This window comes from Mesoplodon densirostris, chromosome 1 (assembly GCF_025265405.1).
Source record: "Mesoplodon densirostris isolate mMesDen1 chromosome 1, mMesDen1 primary haplotype, whole genome shotgun sequence".
Classification (NCBI taxonomy): Eukaryota; Metazoa; Chordata; class Mammalia; order Artiodactyla; family Ziphiidae; genus Mesoplodon; species Mesoplodon densirostris.
This window is the reverse complement of record NC_082661.1, coordinates 192,454,135-192,473,764: the sequence shown is the minus strand read 5'-3', so window position 1 is coordinate 192,473,764 and position 19,630 is coordinate 192,454,135. Positions and strand designations below refer to the sequence as shown.

Here is a 19,630-nt window from a genome sequence, read left to right as displayed (position 1 = left end):
AGGCTCCGGACGCGCAGGCTCAGCAGCCGTGGCTCACAGGCCCAGCTGCTCCGCAGCATGTGGGATCTTCCCGGACCAGGGCACGAACCTGTGTCCCCTGCATCGGCAGGCGGACTCTCAACCACTGCGCCACCAGGGAAGCCCCCTAATTTCTTGCATCTTCTCGATCTTTGCCTCCATTGTTTTTCCGAGGTCCTGGATCATTTTCACTATCATTATTCTGAATTCTTTTTCTGGAAGGTTGCCTATCTCCACTTCATTTAGTTGTTTTTCTGGGGTTTTATCTTGTTCCTTCATCTGGTACATAGCCCTCTGTCTTTTCATCTTGTCTATCTTTCTGTGAATGTGGTTTTTGTTCCACAGGCTGCAGGATTGTAGTTCTTCTTGCTTCTGCTATCTGCCCTCTGGTGGATGAGGCTATCTAAGAGGCTTGTGCAAGTTTCCTGATGGGAGCGACTGGTGGTGGGTAGAGCTGGCTGTGCTCTGGTGGGCAGTTCTCAGTAAAACTGTAATCCACTTGACTGCTGATGGGTGGGGCTGGGTTCCTTCCCTGTTGGTTGTTTGGCCTGAGGTGACCCAACACTGGAGCTTACTTGGGCTCTTTGGTGGGGCTAATGGCTGACTCTGGGAGGGCTCATGCCAAGGAATACTTCCCAGAACTTCTGCTGCCAGTGTTCTTATCCTTACAGTGAGACAGAGCCCCCCACCCCGACTCTGCAGGAGACCCTCTAATACTAGCAGGTAGGTCTGGTTCAGTCTCCTATGGGGTCACTGATCCTTCCCCTGGGTCCCGATGCACACACTACTTTGTGTGTGCCCTCCAAGAGTGGAGTCTCTGTTTCCCCCAGTCCTGTTGAAGTCCTGCAATCAAATCCCAGTAGCCTTCAAAATCTGATTCTCTAGGAATTCCTCCTCCCATTGCTGGACCCCCAGGTTGGGAAGCCTGAGGTGGGGCTCAGAACCTTCACTCCAGTGGGTGGACTTCTGTGGTATAAGTGTTCTCCAGTTTGTGAGTCACCCACCCAGCAGTCATGGGATTTGATTTCATTGTGATTGTGCCCCTCCTACTGTCTCACTGTAGCTTCTCCTTCGCCTTTGGATGTGGGGTATCTTTTTTGGTGAGTTCCAGTGTCTTCCTGTCATTGATTGTTCAGCAGTTAGTTGTGATTCCGGTGCTCTCGCAAGAGGGAGTGAGTGCACGTCCTTCTACTCAGCCATCTTGAACCAATCAGCCCAAATGTATTTTAAAATAGAGGCTTTGAGCAACTAGCTAACCACATTTTAGGATCTCACCTGGAAACTGAGGAAGAAAATAATTGCGCCCCCGGCTGACACAGCGGTGTGGACTGGAATTACTTGGAAGATCTATCTGCAACACAGCATTTGTGTCACTGTACAGTTTGTGGACTGAGTGAGGAAAAACAACAAATAATTTAAGATGGTTAGAGCTTCTGTATTTTCTAAGACTGCCACGTGCCTTAGGAATACTGTTTTATCTCCATACTTTGGATGACTTGTTCGTTTTTCTCTCCCTCTTTTTCTCTCTGTATATTTATGACCAGAGCAAAAATGTAAAAAAGAGAAAAAAAAAAGTTTGTTACTTTTAATAGTCCTAAAAAGAAAAAAAAAAAAACAAAGAAAGAAAAAAATCAACCCCCTCCAATGGTCACTTTGTTGCTTTAGAATTTTAAGTTGGAAGTCTATTCAAATATCAGAAGTTGTAAAATCTAACCAGTAAAAAAACCACTTATTGAAGCTAAAAAAAAAAAAAAAAGGGAAAAGAATGAAATATCCACCTAGTAATAGGTATGGATATTTAAAATGCATGCATACAAAACAATAAGAGCACACACATACAACAAATCCACTTTAAATTGCATTAGAATAGTTACTTAAGTGGGGAGCTGGGGAGAAAGGAAGTGGGAATAGGTTATGGGGACAAAAGGAGTAGACAGACAGGGAGATAGACAGATAGATAAGGAGAATAGCCTGGCACAGGCCAATGATGAAAGGGGGCCATGAACGGGTAAGTATGATTAATTCAACTCCCTTCATATAAATCCCCCAAATAAGTATTAATAAATAAATAAATAAACAGACAAGATTACATTTTACATCAATCAAATTGACAAATGCAGTGAGAATCGTAATACCTAGTGCTGACAAGGGGAGTAGGAGGTAGGCACCCTCATGTGTTTCTAGCAGAAGTGCAAATTACAGCTTCTTTAAAAGAGGGTAATATGTTAACATGTGTCAAAAGCTTAAATATGTGCCTATATACACTTAGGGCCAGCAATTACGTGTCTAAGAATTTACCTTAATCAAACATATTTACCACAATTTCTATTAAAAATGTTTACATCATGGTTATTTATGATCATGGAAAAATGAGGAAGGAATGTCAAACAGAGGACTGGCTAAATGAATTCTTGCACAGCCACAGATGGAAAGTTATACAACAGCTTTAAAAAGATGTTGTAGAAGGATAATAAATAGCATGGGGAAAACAGGCAATAAAACTATATACGGAGTGTGATTTTACTTTTGAAAAATAAATGCATCTATATGTGTCTGTGTGCACAACACAGACACAGACACACACACACACACACACACACACATACACTCTCTACATAAATTAGGAAGACATTCACCAAAATACCAACAGCCATGATTTGGGAGAGCTTGAGTCAGGGATTTCACTGATTTTATGTGCCTTGAATTTTACTGACTTTATTAGATGAATTCATCTGGTACTTCGGGGAAAAAATTTCTAAAGGAGAAAAAAAAAAGCTTATAGTCCTGTTCCCTAAGGCAGGTGCTGGGTAAATAGCTAGTTAATCTATTAACCACATTTGTGATACAGCTGAATGATTTGCTTGTCTTGGTGACGTATTTGAATTTTTAGCAGGGTCTTCTGTAGACAGAGAGCTTGAACTGAAGGAACGACTTCCCAGCTGACGGAGGCTTTGGCAGGTCCACATGGAGAGAGATTTACAAGCAGGCTAGCTTTTCAATGGTACATAAGTGAGAGGGTGAAGGCAGACATTCAGCTCACCAGGAACACTCCTCAGGTTATCCTTTCTGTCTGCTGCCCCTCTACCTATACTCCTAAATCAACAACACAGCACACCCTGAGGGTTTTCAAATGCGGTGGCCACCTAGGCTGAGCCTGACAGCCAAACAGAGTTCTCAGATTCCACTCATCCACTGTGACCATTGGCAACTCTCAGCTGCTTGGACTCCCTGGGGTTCTCCTCAGCTCGTGTTAATTAAATGGCTATCGATTTTTCCAGTGATACCTTGAATCTACGTGTCTATAGAAACTAAAGACCCAAAGGAGGGACCACCAGCCCAAACCAGGCTTTTGATGGGCAAGTTCCCAGACTTCCTGGCCGCACTGGCGCAGCCTGCTCAGATCTGAGCAGTGATTAGCATGGAGGTGCTGGGTGCTCTGTGGGCAGCGTAAAAAAGGGAGGGGAGGGCAGAGCAGGGAGGGTTCTGGGTGGGGAATGGGGAAAAGAGAGAAAGAATGTACAAATGTACGCCACACAGTCTAGCTAAAATAACTGAGAACACTAAGAGCTGGGCAGAAAGCCAGAAGACTTGTCACTACTTTGTAATCCATAGCTGAAATATTTGGGGGGTCAGATTTGTCAGGAAGAATGGGATCTGTCTGGAAGATAAACTCCCTTGCACTTGTGGCGGGCTTTCTCGGCTGGTATGTGATACTTCTGTTCCGTCATCTGCCTTTGGCATACACAGCAAGGGTCCAATGAGCAGCACAAATGCCAAACACAGCCAGTCGCCTGCTAGAGCAGAGGCCCCAAGCAAAACACCACCAGCTGCTTTTTCCTTCCTCTCTCCATTTATTCTTTTCAAGAATGTCCAGAGAGGGAGGGGATTTGGAATACAATTGTCACCTGCTTCACTGGGCCTAGTTTACTCAGGAAACGAACATTCTAGGAGGGCACTTCTGTTGTCCTCCCTTCTGAATGGCTTAAAACACCCCGTGGATACTTCCCAAGTTCCGGTGACAGGTTTTTTTAAGAAGAATCACTGTTTCAGCACTCATAAGGCACCCAGTTATCTTAGAGAAGAGGTAAATAAAGACAAGAAAAAGAAGGGTGGGAAAAATAAGATTCTGTAATTTTCCTGAGGCCACAGGTAGCCAGAAGTTGCTGACAGGGAGTAAATAATAAAAGCTAAATGGAAGTAGGGTTACCAGGAAGCCAGAGTCTAGGCATGCCTGTACAATCCTATGCTTTCTCCTCTGTGCAGTGGTTTAAATCACACTTTTTTCAATCAAAAGTTGTTCCAGAGGGCCTTATATGTGCTCAGCACTGTGGGGAATTCAGAAGGATAAGACCCGTCCCTGCCTCAGTAATCAGTCACTTCCTATAAGAGACTTTTTAAACTGTCTTTTTTTTTTTTTTTAAGATGTTGGTGGTAGGAGTTTATTAATCGATTTATTTATTTTTGCTGTGCTGGGTCTTTGTTTCTATGCGAGGGCTTTCTCTAGTTGTGGCAAGCGGAGGCTACTCTTCATCGCGGTGCACAGGCCTCTCACTATCGCGGCCTCTCTTATTGCGGAGCACGGGCTCCAGACGCGCAGGCTCAGTAGTTGTGGCTCACGGGCCTAGTTGCTCCGCGGCATGTGGGGTCCTCCCAGACCAGGGCTCGAACCCGTGTCGCCTGCATTGGCAGGCAGACTCTCAACCACTGCGCCACCAGGGAAGCCCTTTAAACTGTCTTTATAGCACTGAAAGTAATGAATTCATATAATGGGAACTATTTGAAATGATCTTATTTATTTACTTATTTACTGACACTCTTCTCCCATTGAGAACGTAAGTTCCTGAACCACAGGGCAGTTTTCCGTCAGTTCACTGCAGTATCCCAGTGCCTGGGAGGTGGAAGAGACTCAACAAATATTAGTTGCATGAACAGAATGAAGGAGATGGGAATATCACTTGAAGCAATAAGTCCCCTTTACAAGACACTCAGCAATTAAGTGAGACACCATAATTGCTGTAGAATACCAGAGGTTTGAACATACATATGATTTAAAGAGCAGAACAAAACGAGCGAAGACAGACTGGTAGGATGTGCTGGGCCCCCAGACTGAATATGTGATCTGGCAGTGAAATTTGGACTGACCCTTCAGTTCTGGGGGATGTTGGAGGGGCCATGGAAGAAACCAGCTTGACAGTGGCTATCCCAACAGAACAAGGAGGGCTCCTATTTTCTTGAGGATTTCAGAACATCAGTTTCATAAATGCCTTTGCCAATAGGTTCTTCCTGGGCATGGCCAGGCTGGGCTCAGCCACAAGCAGAATATAATGCTGAGACCCAGCAAGTACTGCTTTGGGCCTGGCTGCAAGGGGTCAGTGCTTCACGTCCACAAATGGTTGGGCTGCTCCAGTCAAACAAAATTCCAACAAATAATTAACTTTAGAAATTCTTCTGTTCAAACTACAGCTTTTAAATTTCAGCCAGGTCAGCATCCTATATGTAAATTTTACAGGTTTTCTTCTCATAAGTTTTCCTTCTAAATATACCTTAATGTTGGCTAAGAAACAAATCATTCCAGATTCTCATCATTTAATCGAAGCATTTAAAGAAAATAAAATGATCTCAACTTGTGATGAATACAGTAAACCGTTCTCTATATTATACTCACTTCTCCATAATATATAAAAGTTGTTTAAAATCAGACACAAATGGCACAAAACCCTTTGTTTACTAATGCAAGCTATCTGGTTTTCATTTGCATAAATTGAAAAATAAAGGTACAGATTTGATAATGACAATAGCTGCCTTTTATTGTCCACATACTATGTGTCAGTCATAATATATTTACATTTTCAAACATCTTTTCTAACCTTCATATTAATGGCTTAAAGTAGATAATATTATCCCCATTTTACAATGGAGGAAACTGAGGCTCAAAGTGGTTAAATGATTTGCCCAAAGCCATACAGCAGTAAGTGGTAGAGTTGAGATTCAACTCACACAAACCTAAAAAATGTTCAGTTGCTTGATTCTTTAAGTTTCAAAATCTAAGACCACACAGCAATCAGATATAGAATAAGCTGCAGAGGTTTTTGTGTTTGTATTTTTATTTTTTCACACCTCCGTAAGCAGCAGCTAACCCCGCCTTGATTACCAGCTCACTACAGGCAAACATGGACTCTTGGCTTCATATTCGCAGCACCTCGAGCAATGGTCAATAGAGAATGAATGGAGGAGTGGGGGACAGGGAACAGGAAAGGACGATGGGAAGCAAAAATCCAAGTCTCCTAAGATACATGGAGGGCTTACAGGTGCCAGGCGCCATCTTAAACAACATGTGTGAATTCACTCATTCAATCTGCACAACAATGCTATATGGCAGATATCACTGTCCCTGCTTCAGCCGTAGGCAATTGAAGCACAGAGTTAAAGAATAGGCTGTTTGAAGTGACAGAGCCAAGACTGGCATCCAGGTGGTTTGGCTCCCAAGCCTACGGTCTCGAGCACTATATCACCCTCCCGCCCATCTCTGGGTTTGCAGTATGAAGGCAGCACCTGCCATGGGTACACACAGCTCCATCCTCATACTTGCGAATACTGGAAGTTTTAAGTAGACAAAGCAAAAGCTGATACACATATAAAAATTGGCTAAATTCTCCTCTTTCTCAACTCAAGGTCTACAGTCTTGAGCTACTCATTTTAAACTAATCTTGCATGGTGTGTGTTAGTTTGGTTGTTTTAACTTTTCTTCTTATGGGCTTTTATATCTATGATTTGTGTGTACAGTTCAGTAGTCCCACCAGAGTGAAACAGAGGTTGATTGAAAAGAGAGTCAAGACAGGCAAGGAAGAATGTTCTCAGGATGGGTGAGCTCGGTCTGGATCTAGATTTAGATTTAATACCAAGGTTTCTAAGAAGAGGTAATGAAACCACCACTCTGGTAGAGAGAATACAGTAAGTCCAGGACAAGTGGTACCTAAGAGCCATGGGGGAAGGGTGCAAGGTCATGTGGTGTTGGGGGGTGGGACAAAGAACATCCATACATGGGTCAAGCTTAACCATCAGGTTGGGTTTAAGAGGTGGGCTGTTAATTCCTAGAAAAGGGTCACAACAGGACAGCTGGCAGGAACCAAAGGAGAACCCCAGTCCTAGGACCTAGTGTCCATGGGGTCAAGAAGGAATGTTGGACCAGATCCAGGTGGTGGCAAAAGAAGCCTAGGGATTAAGGCAGAAGCCTGAGAGCAAGGCCTAAAAGTGAGTTCTAGGCATTAAGAGGGTGACTACTCCTTGGCCCTCCCTGCTGTAGGGAAGAGGCAACTTACACATGGCCGGTGTCCAATTTAGACTGGTATAAAAACTGGGTGGTGCTGATCCTTCAGGTAAAGTGATCAAAGCGTCAAACTCTCAAGTTGGGGGAGGCAGAGGAAATGAAGCAGTGACTGGTATGGGACACAAAATGTGATCTATATTTACAATTCTATTCAGTTTAATCAAGCACAAGATTATAACAATAATATTAATATATGCACACATGTGTACACGTTTGTAAGCATATGTATATATGTGTGTATACACCACAAAACTCAAGGGAAGCGTGGCAGTGATAAAGGCCCCTAAGGATGCAGTTCTCTGGCAGGACTCAGGGCCTTCTTTCACCCCTCCCTGCTTTACCTGCTCCTACTCTTTCACTGAAGAGTCATTGTGTCTACGTGCCAATTGGCTCTGCCCCAAATTTCTCACTCTCCCTTATATTCAACATAGCGAGCATGAATATTAATCAGGTAATTTCTGGTAATGAGTTTCCTCAGCACAGTGTTCACTTTCTTTTGGTTTTGATGGGTCAATAAAGTGTCAATTGATGCCAGCGAGAACATAAATGACCCTGCCAGGAGGAATCAGTCCAAAAAAACCTGTTGTTACCATAAAATGGTAGGCTCATTTTGAAAAGTTTAGCACTTTCTGGAACAGCACTGGTTGACTGACCGAATTCTAAGGTCAATGGTGAAAAGTCACCAAAAGTGGTGCAAGCACAAATATTTCAAATAATTCCGACAATGAGAAAGCTTATTTATAAGGAAAGATTATTTGTGCAATCTCAGCGTCGAAACAGTATATGGAAATTGATCACAAGTTTATCTCTAATTTTTAAGATCATTCTCTTTCTCCTCTTCTCTCTCTCCCCTTGCTCTCTTTTTTCTTCTCATTTTATGTATAAAAATGCAACCAGGCTGAACTAGAGCAAATTGGTTTAATTCCCTGGAGGGAGCATGAACAAATCTTCCCAGCAACTTTCTTCTAAGGCATTTGTGTATGGGTATGTGGATGGAATGTGGAAGCAGTCAGCTACGTAAACCAGTAATCAAATGAAACACTACCCATTTCAAAGTGCCCTGAAACAGCATTAACATCACCAGTTAAAACACTGGGCTTGGGAGAAAGAAAAGTGGCCAAAAAGAAAAGAAAAAAGTAAACATGTAGGTGGGATATGTGGTAGGGGTGGAGCTGGTACAGAGGGAAGAATAAAATCCACAGGGAATTAATTCCTTTTCAAAAGCAAATCTGTCGCAGGAGTGCTAGCAGGAGGTCTCTTTGATGGTATAGAAGAAAGGAGTAAAGAATACATTCAATAATTTCATCAAATTGAAATTTCAGCAGTTTACCTAAATTGCCAAACCATTAGACACTTATAAACGTGTTTGTATGCACTCACTTTGAGCCTTTTCTAAAATAACAGGTAAACAGAACATGATTGTAATAAACATTAAGGGTTCTTTTCTCTTTTATGGCAGAGACTTCTGTTGAAACACTGGTCCTTCAGGATCACCAAGGGGTAGGACATTCCTTCATTCCTCAAACAGTTGTTCAACAAACGCTGCACAAATCTGAACTCTTTGTGCAGCCCTTGATGTTGGGGATACAGAGATACAGAAGAATTCTTACAGATTTCAGAGAGATCTATAATGAGACTGGCCCCAGGCCCCGCTCTCCTCACATCCGCATGGCATGCACAGTACCAGTGTTTCCTCTCAAGATGGTTTCCACAGTCCCGTGGACTCTGCCTATGACCACGACCTGGAGTGGAGACGGCCAGCAGCCTCCTCCACAGAGGACCCTGACCTGACCTTGGAGCTCATTCGGCCTGCACACCTGATGAATAAATGCACTTGTTCTCTTTCACCATTTTCCCTCCAAATGATTTTTCTAAAAATCTAACGAAGGACATGCAAGAAAGGAGCCTACAATTGCTTACAGCTCTGGGTGGCCCCAGATGCCTTGGGGGCAGGGGATGGCTTTCTCAGTGGCCCGGCCGACCGTGGCCCAGTCAGTGATTACCTGCACAGGAGTGGCGGTCTTGGTAGAAGCCATTCCCACAGGTGGACACGCACTGGCCATGCTGCATCAGCAGGGGAGGCTGGCAGGACGAGCACTCTAGCCCACTGGTGCACATGGAACACTGAGGCTGGCAGGCTGACTCGGACAAGGTTGGGAGAAAGAGAAAGGGAATCTCTGATTAGTTCAAGGGCACCACCCAGTGCCAATTCCTACACAGCCCAATTCTGAGGCTCTGGAGACACAGAGAACAAAACAGGCAGGAAAATAACTCCAGAGCCTTCATTTACGTAGCACATATTTCATGCCAGGCACTGTGCAAAGTGCTTTACATACATGAATACATTTAATCTTCACAACAACTCTACGAGGCAGAGAGTATTAATCCCAATGTTAATACTCATAGAGGTTAAGTAACCTGCTCGAGGTCAAGGTCACATGAAGCTGGCATTGGAAGCCAGGCAGTTAGGCTCAGGGGGCTATGCTCTTTTCTTCTTATCCAATTGCCCCCAGTATGTTTCTCACTCAACCATTTTACAAGAATATCCCTTATGGCAGAGATATAAATAACTTCCAAAAAGGCTGAAGATTATGAATCAGGAGAAAGAGTAGGGAGAAGTGAATAATTACAAAAATAATAAAAGTGGTTGATTTTTATTGAGGCCTGACTACATCCTAGACACTATTCTAGGCACTTTACATGTATCGACACATGTAATCCTCTCAAGACCCTCTTGAGGAAGGTACTGGTATTACCCCACTTTACAGGTAAGAATACTGAGGCACAGAGAGGTTATACTCACAGCCAGGATATGAACATACACACACTTAAATGGATAATTAACCCCGTGAGCCAGAGATAGAAGAAAAAGTAACTATGGCCTCAACCAAGCCAAATTCTCCCAGGTAAGAGCTCCCTCCTAGATGTATTATAAGAATTCTGATTGCACATGAACCCATTCTGGATCCTCTGGTAACCCACAAGAGATAAGCTCTGTTACCAACTATCTGTGTGATATTAAGCAAGCCAGCTAATTCTCTGGCCCACAGATTTCCTATTTGCAAAATGAGAAAGTTCTCATAAGTGATCTCAAAGGTTCATGTCAACTCTAAAGTTCTATCTTGGATTATAGGAGGGTTTTTTTTTTTAAGATTATTTTGATGTGGACCATTTTTAAAGTCTTTATTGAATTTGTTACAATATTGCTTCTGTTTCATGATTTGGTTTTTTGGCTGCAAGGCATGGGGGATCCTAGCTCCCCTAACAGGGATCGAACCCACACCCCATGCATTGGAAGGTGAAGTCTTAACCACTGGACCACCAGGGAAGACCCTATATGAGGGTTTTAATGACTGACACCAAGCATCCCAATGACTGTCCTTGAAACTTTTCAAAAGTGAAAAATCCAGCCATGACTACCTAGTAAGCATCTGACTGCCCCATCATCTACCTCCCCTGGAAGCCTGGAAACACCCATCAAATGTTAGAAGAAAGAGACTTGCAAGCAGAGAGGTCAAGTAGCCTATGGATGACATTACTCCCTTCTAATGGTTTTTGGAAATTGTTCATTTCCTGCGCCATGACCCCATCCTGGACACCAGTGAGCCTCAATCCCCCTCTGGGCTGTCTGCCTGGAGCCGTACCTAAACAGAGAGCACCAGCTTGGTAAAATCCCAGACCACAGCTGTGCACACACCGTCCATTCCGCAGCATCTTTGTGGGGTCCTGACAGAGGTCACAGTGGTCTGGCGACTGAGAGCAGGTCAAGCAGTCTGGGTGGCAATGAACTACAATCAAGGACAAAGAGGAGAGCTCAGTAAAGACCATGTGATTTCTCTTACATCCTTCTAACAAAGGATCCATGGGGTACATGGACCTGTATAGAACACGGAGAACAGAAAACTCTGGTCCCTATGAAAAAGGACCCCAAATAGAAAAACTGATTTCAATGCAAGATTTCAAGGAATTGCTCCTTGTCTGAAATACCATCACTGTCTCCTGTCTCCTGTCTCCTTAAAGTGAAGACGCTAAAAACATTACCAAACTAGCCCTACTGAATGCTTCTACCTCCTAGAATACCTCTAGAAATAGGAATGACTAGTGCCATAATATTGAATAGCTGATTTAAGCAGATTCAATCATTTATAATTTCTTAAATGTTCTTCTTAACCTTTGATGTGCATAAAAGGTTAGGACATAAAACCTACACTGCTTAAAAATAGTTATTATTTTCTTAAAAAAATACAGTCAGTGTTCTTCTTTTTCTCCACAGTTTCCAATCTCATTCCCAGTAATTGGGATCATCACTGAACTTAGTGGTAATTGTCAGCAAAGGACGTGTTCAGTTTTCGAAGTTGTCAAGGACCTAATTTTCAAGGTAGGGGACATTATAATATGCTAAATATTTGTTTTGGAAAGCCCAGAGAGCCACTTTAGTGAAGGTAACGTAATTAAACCCTAAAGTTGCTATTCTTTTCCCATGGTAAACTCTTCACAGAAACACTGATTAGCCAGAATATATTGAGTACAAGTGCAACTGCCTATATGAAAAACTGCAACCCATGGACGAAAACAATTAATTATGAAATATGAATAGAAGGAAATGCAACTTCTCCAAGAGAGACTGAGCTTATAGGCAAATTACTGCTCAGCCAGAGCAACTTTAGTGCTTGCCAACAATTATTAACTGGAACTAATTCAACCCCAGGTGATTTGAAGGCAGAGTTGCAGAACAAGTAGATAAAATTTTCTTTTGGAAGAAATTAATGAGTCTTTAAACTTCAAAAACCCATCTGAGAACTCCAAAAGCCATCTGTTTAACAGTTCACCTTAAAGAAATGAACGTCCATGACAAACTTTCAGCAATTTTTCTTCTATCTTCAACAATGGAACAGTCCTAATGCATATATTTGCTTTTACAAGTTGTCAAATATTATGTTACTTGATGTTCACAATAATTTTGTAAGGTAGATAAGGCTGTTTTATCAACAAGAAAATTAAGATTCAGAGAGGACTAATGACCTGTGCAAGGTCACATACTCATAATCAGTAGACTTTGGCAAATACATGGACAAAGCATCATTTGTTAGAAAAATTAAGAATAAACAAACAAACCAACCCAGTGGGTGACTAAAGAAAATGAAGCAACGGGTGGGAGGAGAGGAGATCTTTCTGAATGTTTTGGCAGTAAAAACATCTCAGCAGAAATAAACTGGACATGGACCTACCTGATGTGCAATCTGGACAGCACTGTCCCTTCACCACCTGAGCTAGTGTGGCTACTGGACACGGAGGACAAGAGGGCTCATAGCAAGTTACCTGAGCCCCCCGGCACTCACACAGCTTGCAAGGGCCATCCTTCCACTTCTCCCCCTCCTGCAGGAAATGGTAAAGGACGACGCTGTTACCAGAGTGCAGAGATTCAGAAGACAGTTTGCTGGTGGAGAACGTATAATTTCCATAAGAGACAAGGTGAAGGCTCCTTGTCAAACCTAACTCAAAGCTAACTCTGAAATAGGACAGTGGTAGAAGAGTTCTAAATTTAAAAGGATAGCATCTCTCCTTCTTTGTTTATAATTGGTTTATTTTAATGTAGAACCCAGGCAGAAAGATAAAGTGCGAAAGCATTCTGGAACTTCCAGAATAAGCAAGAAGCATATAACACTTGTTTCTCAAACCTATCTCAGCCAGAAACAAACAAACAAACAAACAAACCCCACACACAAAAAGGGATTACTATGTACCTAGTGATTAGCAGGCATATTAAATACAGTCTTTATAATAACAGTAGGAATCTATTTAAAATCCTGAATTTCCTTATTGTTATTACAGTAAGAGTAACAGTAGGGTCTTTGTATTTTTAAAATGACAGCTCTTGCATGTCCACTTTTAGTGGGCTGTGGATGTGCCATAGGCCTTCTCACACTGAATATTCTTTTCAGCCAAGCAAACAGTGGTAATAAACATTAGTACTTTGACAGAGAGTCCAAAGTGAATTATAAAGAGCAATTCCTTTTTGCTTGCTGGCCTATTCACCCTGGAGATAGAAAGGAGAAAAGGTTCCTACAAGAATGTTTAAGGAGATGAAAGAGGTAAAACAAAACAGAATAAAAGAGCATACTTGATATACAATGGAATATTACTCAGCCATAAAAAGAAACGAAATTGAGCTATTTGTAATGAGGTGGATGGACCTAGAGTCTGTCATACAGAGTGAAGTAAGTCAGAAAGAGAAAGACAAATACTGTATGCTGACACATATATATGGAATTTAAGAAAAAAAAATGTCATGAAGAACATAGGGGTAAGACAGGAATAAAGACACAGACCTACTAGAGAATGGACTTGAGGATATGGGGAGGGGGAAGGGTAAGCTGTGACAAAGTGAAAGATTGGCATGGACATATATACACTACCAAACGTAGGGTAGATGGCTAGTGGGAAGCAGCCGCATAGCACAGGGAGATCAGCTCGGTGCTTTGTGACCGCCTGGAGGGGTGGGATAGGGAGGGTGGGAGGGAGACGCAAAAGGGAGGGGATATGGGAACATATGTATATGTATAACTGATTAAATTTGTTATAAAGCAAAAAGCAATAAATAAATAACCCCTCCCAAAAAAGAGCATACTTGAAAATAAAGCTCTGATAAAATGTTTATTAAGCCAGCTGATGTTAAGCATTCCAAACAATTAATGTGACAGTATTTAGCAACAGTGAATGACAGTGTTAGAAAAATGAGGAATATTATCTTGAGAAGGTAGAATTGTTTCTCTTCCATTTCAAGGCAGACTGGGTTCCTGGCCCCCTTATTCTATAACCTCAAAAACTGTAAGCTTGCTCATGTGAACAAACACGCTTTAAGGGAAACACTTTTTCCCTTAAAAAGAAATCATACAACGTTGTCCTGCAAACAACTTAGAGAGAATGAATACTCAGTAGTGCCTGGGGAACAAACACACCCCAGACCCAAAAAGCTCTCTCTTCAGTGTTTTGCAGTACATGAACTTGTGCTGATGGGTAAACTGAGTTTTCCAGGCCAGAAAAAATGAGGAGAAAATCATCACAAGAAAGGGAAAGGACCTATGTAGGAGCTTGTAGTTGGAGAAGTGTTAATTATCATTTGTGGGGCAAAAAAATAAGCTGAAGAAAGGAGTATAAGTTCAATAAATCCAAGTCTTGGTTATCATTACAATTCTTAATCCCAGACCACATTGTCATCAAATATGCCTGTTAAAAATACTAAGGCACTAAGGTTCCCCAGGACAGTTTATGCAGATACTTGCTCAAAATGATTTTATACATATCTATGTACAAGCTAAAAATCTATACTTACTGGAATATGTTTAACTCTACTCGCATTTGAGGACATCTAGGAACAGAGAGAAACAGAAACATATTTATTGTTATACCACTAAAAACACCATTAGGCTGATCTTTTCATTTTTTCATTAGGAAATATCCATTCTTCCCCAAGTAACAAGCAACTTCATTCACTGGTTAGGAGTAGAAATAAAATCTATATCAAAAACAAGAAAAGCATAGAAATATGAGGTGAAGAAAACATGCCTAGGGAATATTTTTGAATTCCTATTCTCACTTTGTGCTGGGGTATTTGGCTTCAATTCCCCTCAATAGGAAAAGGACTTTGCAGTTAAGAGATCTAAGCTTATAAGAGCAAATTCTTGAAACTTATATGGTACTGGAGCATCATGGGGATTTGTGCTTATTTAAAACAACTTGCTTTTGTTTAATTCCATTGGGCTTAATTTATCTCCAAAAATGGACAGGGAAATTAATACTGTGATTGAGGGAGAAAACTTGAATTCAATATTTACAGAATTTAATCTCCTAAATTCTTAGGAAACAAGGATGGCTAAATGATGAAATATCAATATGAAACTATGCCAACAGCATGATAATAACCATAATAATGATCACATTTTAAAGCTTTCTTATATGCCAGATATTGTTCTAAGTTTATACATATCATCTCAATAGACCAATGAGGTAAGTACTATTTTTATCTCTATAACTGAGGATTAAGTAACTTGCCCAAGGTCACAGTCAGTATGTGGCAAAGTAGGGATTTGAACTTAGAGCCTGAATGTTAACCCTATGCAATACTACCTGCCCAGCTTATACAAAAAACTGGCAGGTTGACAGATGCAGTTTACCCAGATCGGGAGGAAAAAGGGTGTAGGAATCACTTCACAAATCAAAGTACCTAATCCTAATTCTTATAATCCCTTTTTGATTGGTCAATGATGCAATTGTACTTATGATCAACTGGCATACTTTTAAGAACACATTGAATTTATCAACATTCCAAGAACCCCATGTGGAAAATAAGGGCTATATAAATAGAGCAAATTTGAAGAGATTAAGATAAATATTTTTCCCTTGGGGTATATAATAAAAAAAAGTACAGACTTAGGGAGAAATAAAGCTTTAGCTAATAGAGTTTTAGAGTTGGACTATTGCAAAAACCTTCTAAATGGACCACCTACTTCCACCGTCGCCCCCCTCCGTCACTGGCCCACGTGGCAGCAAAAGTAATCCTTTTGCAAGTAAGCCCCATCACAGCACTGTTCTGATCAAAACTGCCCAGAAGCTCCCATCTGCATCAGGGTAAAACCAGGGTCCAGGCCACCTGCTGGACCTCATCTCAACTTCTTTCCCCCTCATTCCTTGCCTCCAGCCAAACTCACTTTCTTGGACATGCCAAGCACACTTCTGCTTCACTGTTTTTTTTATTTGCTGATCCCTCTTCCTGGTATGTTCTCCCCCAAGATATCCCTGGCTCGCTTCCTCACTTCCTTCAGGTTTTGCTCAAATTTCTCCTCATGAGAAGACTTCCCCCATCATCTGATGTAAAAGAGCACCTCCCCCCCTCAGTTACTCCCCAGCTGCCTTGTTTTCCAGGCAGCACCCATCACCACCTGACACATGTGTTTGTTGTGTGTGTCCCCACACTAGAACGGAAACTCCCTGAGAGCAGGGACTCTGTATTCTGTGTCGGCTTCTGTATCTCCAATACCGGGAACACAGTAGGTGTGCAATCACGTTCGTTAAACAAATGAATGGGTAAAAGAAATGAGAAGGAAATGCCCCCTCATTAAATTAGTTTTGAATGATTAATTTTTGTTAGTCTTCGGTTATTAGCCCGATACTCACAAATTCTGAATTTTCTTCATATACACAGTAACCATTCCTTGAAATGCATTCAGGACAGCATTTTCCATCTAAGTGAATTAATTCTTCACCCTGTAGAAGTAAGGGTTGCACAGGCACATTTCAAATTAACATCTCCAGGTAGCAGCGCTGAACTGCGAAGCGGCTGAATTCCCTGACTGGAATGAAAAACCTTAACCCACCCCTCTCCTTTGGCCCACGACTTATTCCATCTCCCCTGTGCTATCTTCCTATGAAAAGCCTAGTCAGTACAGTTCACCCTTTCCTCCAAGTGCTTTTGCTTTCCAGTTCTGGTGATACTTGTGCATGATTTCCTACCCATGACCAGGAATTCACATGAAGAAGAAGAATGGCCAAGAGTAATGTTATAGTCTTGAAAAGTTATGAGTTTCAGAAAAGGATCAGGCTACCTTAAATATACAAGGCTTGAACCTGTGAGTTGGTTTCATTAACAGTGCTCAAATCAAACCAACACTTTCCCCTGAATACAAAATCAGACACATCCCTATATGCACAGATGAAGTCTCAGGCATAAATTAAACAGCAGAAAACTAATTTCTATTCAATATTCTGAAACTGTTATCCAGTTCACATAATCACTATTTAAAAAATTATAAGGGGAAGGAAAGACATGCCACACTAGGAAGGTAGATATTAAACTTTCAAAGTTATCATTTTAACTTCCCAACATCAATCATTTCCAATTTTTTATTTTTATCACAAAATAATAAATGCTTACTATAAAAAATTAAATAACTGAATTCTATAACTTAGAAAACATAATTTCACTGTAGTCCTACCTCCCGGGGAATCCGCTATTAAAAATACAACCTCTATTTACAATTTTTCATATGCATATACTAACATCTAATATCTATAGGCTAAAGAGTATTCTTTAAAGCACTTTCCACTTTCTAAAGATATATCTACTTTCTAAAAGATGGTGATGTTTCTTTACATGAAGACATTATTTAATTTGTGATTTATATTACATTTGAAGTGCAAAAACCATCATAGGTAAAAATGGAATAATGTAAAATTGCATAAACAGAATAATCACAATATTTTATGTTTAAAAACGCTGTGCACTAAAGAAAAATATAAAATAAAAGCATTAGTTGTCTTTGAATTGTAGCATTATGAATGGATTTTAAAGTCTCTTTTCTATTTCTCTCGAGTCTTCAATTTTCTAAAATGAATATGTATTATTTTAATGAAGGAAAAAGATCCCTTTTAAAAGAAACACAAAAATATATGAATGACTGTAACTTTTTATAGTATCTGAAAAGTTATTTCAAAAAGGAGGGAGTTAGATAGATCACTGTTCCTCAAAATTTCATGCCAACCAAAGGCCAACGGAGAGCAGAGTGTGCTATAAGGAACAGACGTATTTACATATAAATTGTTTTGCAGAAACGTGACAAACCAGCTGGTAGTGAAGGCCTAACCCACAAACACAGTGAAATTTGCTTTCAAAGCATATAAAGGGGTTTAAAAACATGTAATCTAAGTCACTTAAAACAATGTTTTGAAACAAGACAGAGTATGTGTACTTCTATTAAAGACGAAATGCATGAGAGATTCTCGAGTGCCCGCTACAATACCTACAGACAAAACTGAAAATGGAGCCTGCAACACCCGGATAAGGCAAAGAAGGTAGCTTTTCTGAGTCTTCAAATGTTGCTGTAAATAACAGCAAGCCCTGCTCCTGGGGAACAAGGATGCAGGTTTGGTGAGGTAGGAATTTCTAAATAGATTTGCTATTTATAGACATCTGGATGCCCCACTCTGCATCAGTTCACTGTGGCGGGGAGCTTGCTCTAATTAGCATCTGACTTCGGCTTTGAGAAAAATTGCTTTGTGAAAGAAAGCTAACTTTTTTCTTTCTAAGAGGATTCTGCTGCTTAGGCCAGATGGAATTTGCTAACCCCTCTCCACTGAATCACACCAACATTCATCCATCAGACGAAAGACTGTGTTATTCCACTAAGCTGCCCATTGGAAAAGAAAACTCTTTTGTGGGAATTTCCCTCTGCTGGAGAAAGGAAAGGCACCTCATGTTTATGGCATGCCTACCCTCTTCCGTGCACTTTGCCACAAGCTTTGATCCCCCCATCACTTTATCCCTCATACATGAATGCGAGGTCCTTTTTTAAAAAAAAAAGTAAATTGACTTCTTCATCTGAATTCATGCTCAAAGATAATACTAAATATAGAAACACATGGAAATCGTCATATTGCACTATTCTACTGTTGATTTATTTATGTTTCCAGGTCCAGGAATTTGGTTTTATATATCAAAGACAAGGGTCATGCCACTTTCTCCTTTTTTTAACAAAGAAAAACTGTTTGCTGATTTCAGTGCAATTCGGAACACTGCTGTTGATAACAGCGCAATAATTATTACAATGGTGCATGCACAATTTTGCCTCTTTCTCTAGAGGTTTACTTTTCTGCACCTTTGCGGATGTAGACACACTCAGACTTATTCCACCTTTGGTATGCAAGATTAGAAATCAAATGATCTTGATATATTTTAGAAAAGGCAGAAAGTAGGGCAGAATTGAATAAAAATACTAGTAGCGTACTTTCACTGCTCCCCTTGGCAGATTTAGTCATTTTCTCCAGGTGCTCCTAAGGCATTTAATTCATATTAATTCATAACCATTGATGTCCGTGCAGATTATAATTTCTGTTTATGTATCTGACTTCCACCAAAGCCTGGGAAATCTTGAGATTAAAATGTGCCTTATTCATGTTTTTATCTCCAAGCTAAGCAGAAGTTAGGAAGCTAGTATCCCAGGCTTTCATAAGGTCATTAGCCAAAGCTATTTACAGAAGTATGGCACAGAAGGAAGGCTAAGGGATATTTGTGTAAGATTCAATTTTGGTTAAAATTTCACCTCTGGTAGGGTATCCAGTTTAGAACCTAGTGCCTTAAAACAAAATATGGGTACATGCTAGTTGATTCAAGATCTGGAGAAATAGACTGACTAAAGGCATTAGAAGTCCTCAATTCATAAAAGAGAAGATGGAGGGCTTCCCTGGTGGCGCAGTGGTTGAGAGTCCGCCTGCCGATGCAGGGGACACGGG

The 19,630-nt window shown here is 41.0% G+C and overlaps 1 protein-coding gene across 1 annotated transcript in view; it reads right to left on the bottom strand.

Annotated features, from left to right (window-relative positions):
- FRAS1 (Fraser extracellular matrix complex subunit 1) overlaps positions 1 to 19,630 on the bottom strand; it is a 446,975-nt gene that overhangs the window by 229,730 nt on the left and 197,615 nt on the right. Inside the window, exons 10-14 of the mRNA XM_060093094.1 lie at positions 16,520 to 16,609; positions 14,679 to 14,714; positions 12,574 to 12,721; positions 10,990 to 11,133; positions 9,349 to 9,483 (exon numbers count right to left, since the gene is read on the bottom strand). Of these exons, the coding sequence (XP_059949077.1) occupies positions 9,349 to 9,483; positions 10,990 to 11,133; positions 12,574 to 12,721; positions 14,679 to 14,714; positions 16,520 to 16,609 (553 nt within the window). The remainder of the gene's footprint in view (positions 1 to 9,348; positions 9,484 to 10,989; positions 11,134 to 12,573; positions 12,722 to 14,678; positions 14,715 to 16,519; positions 16,610 to 19,630) is intronic.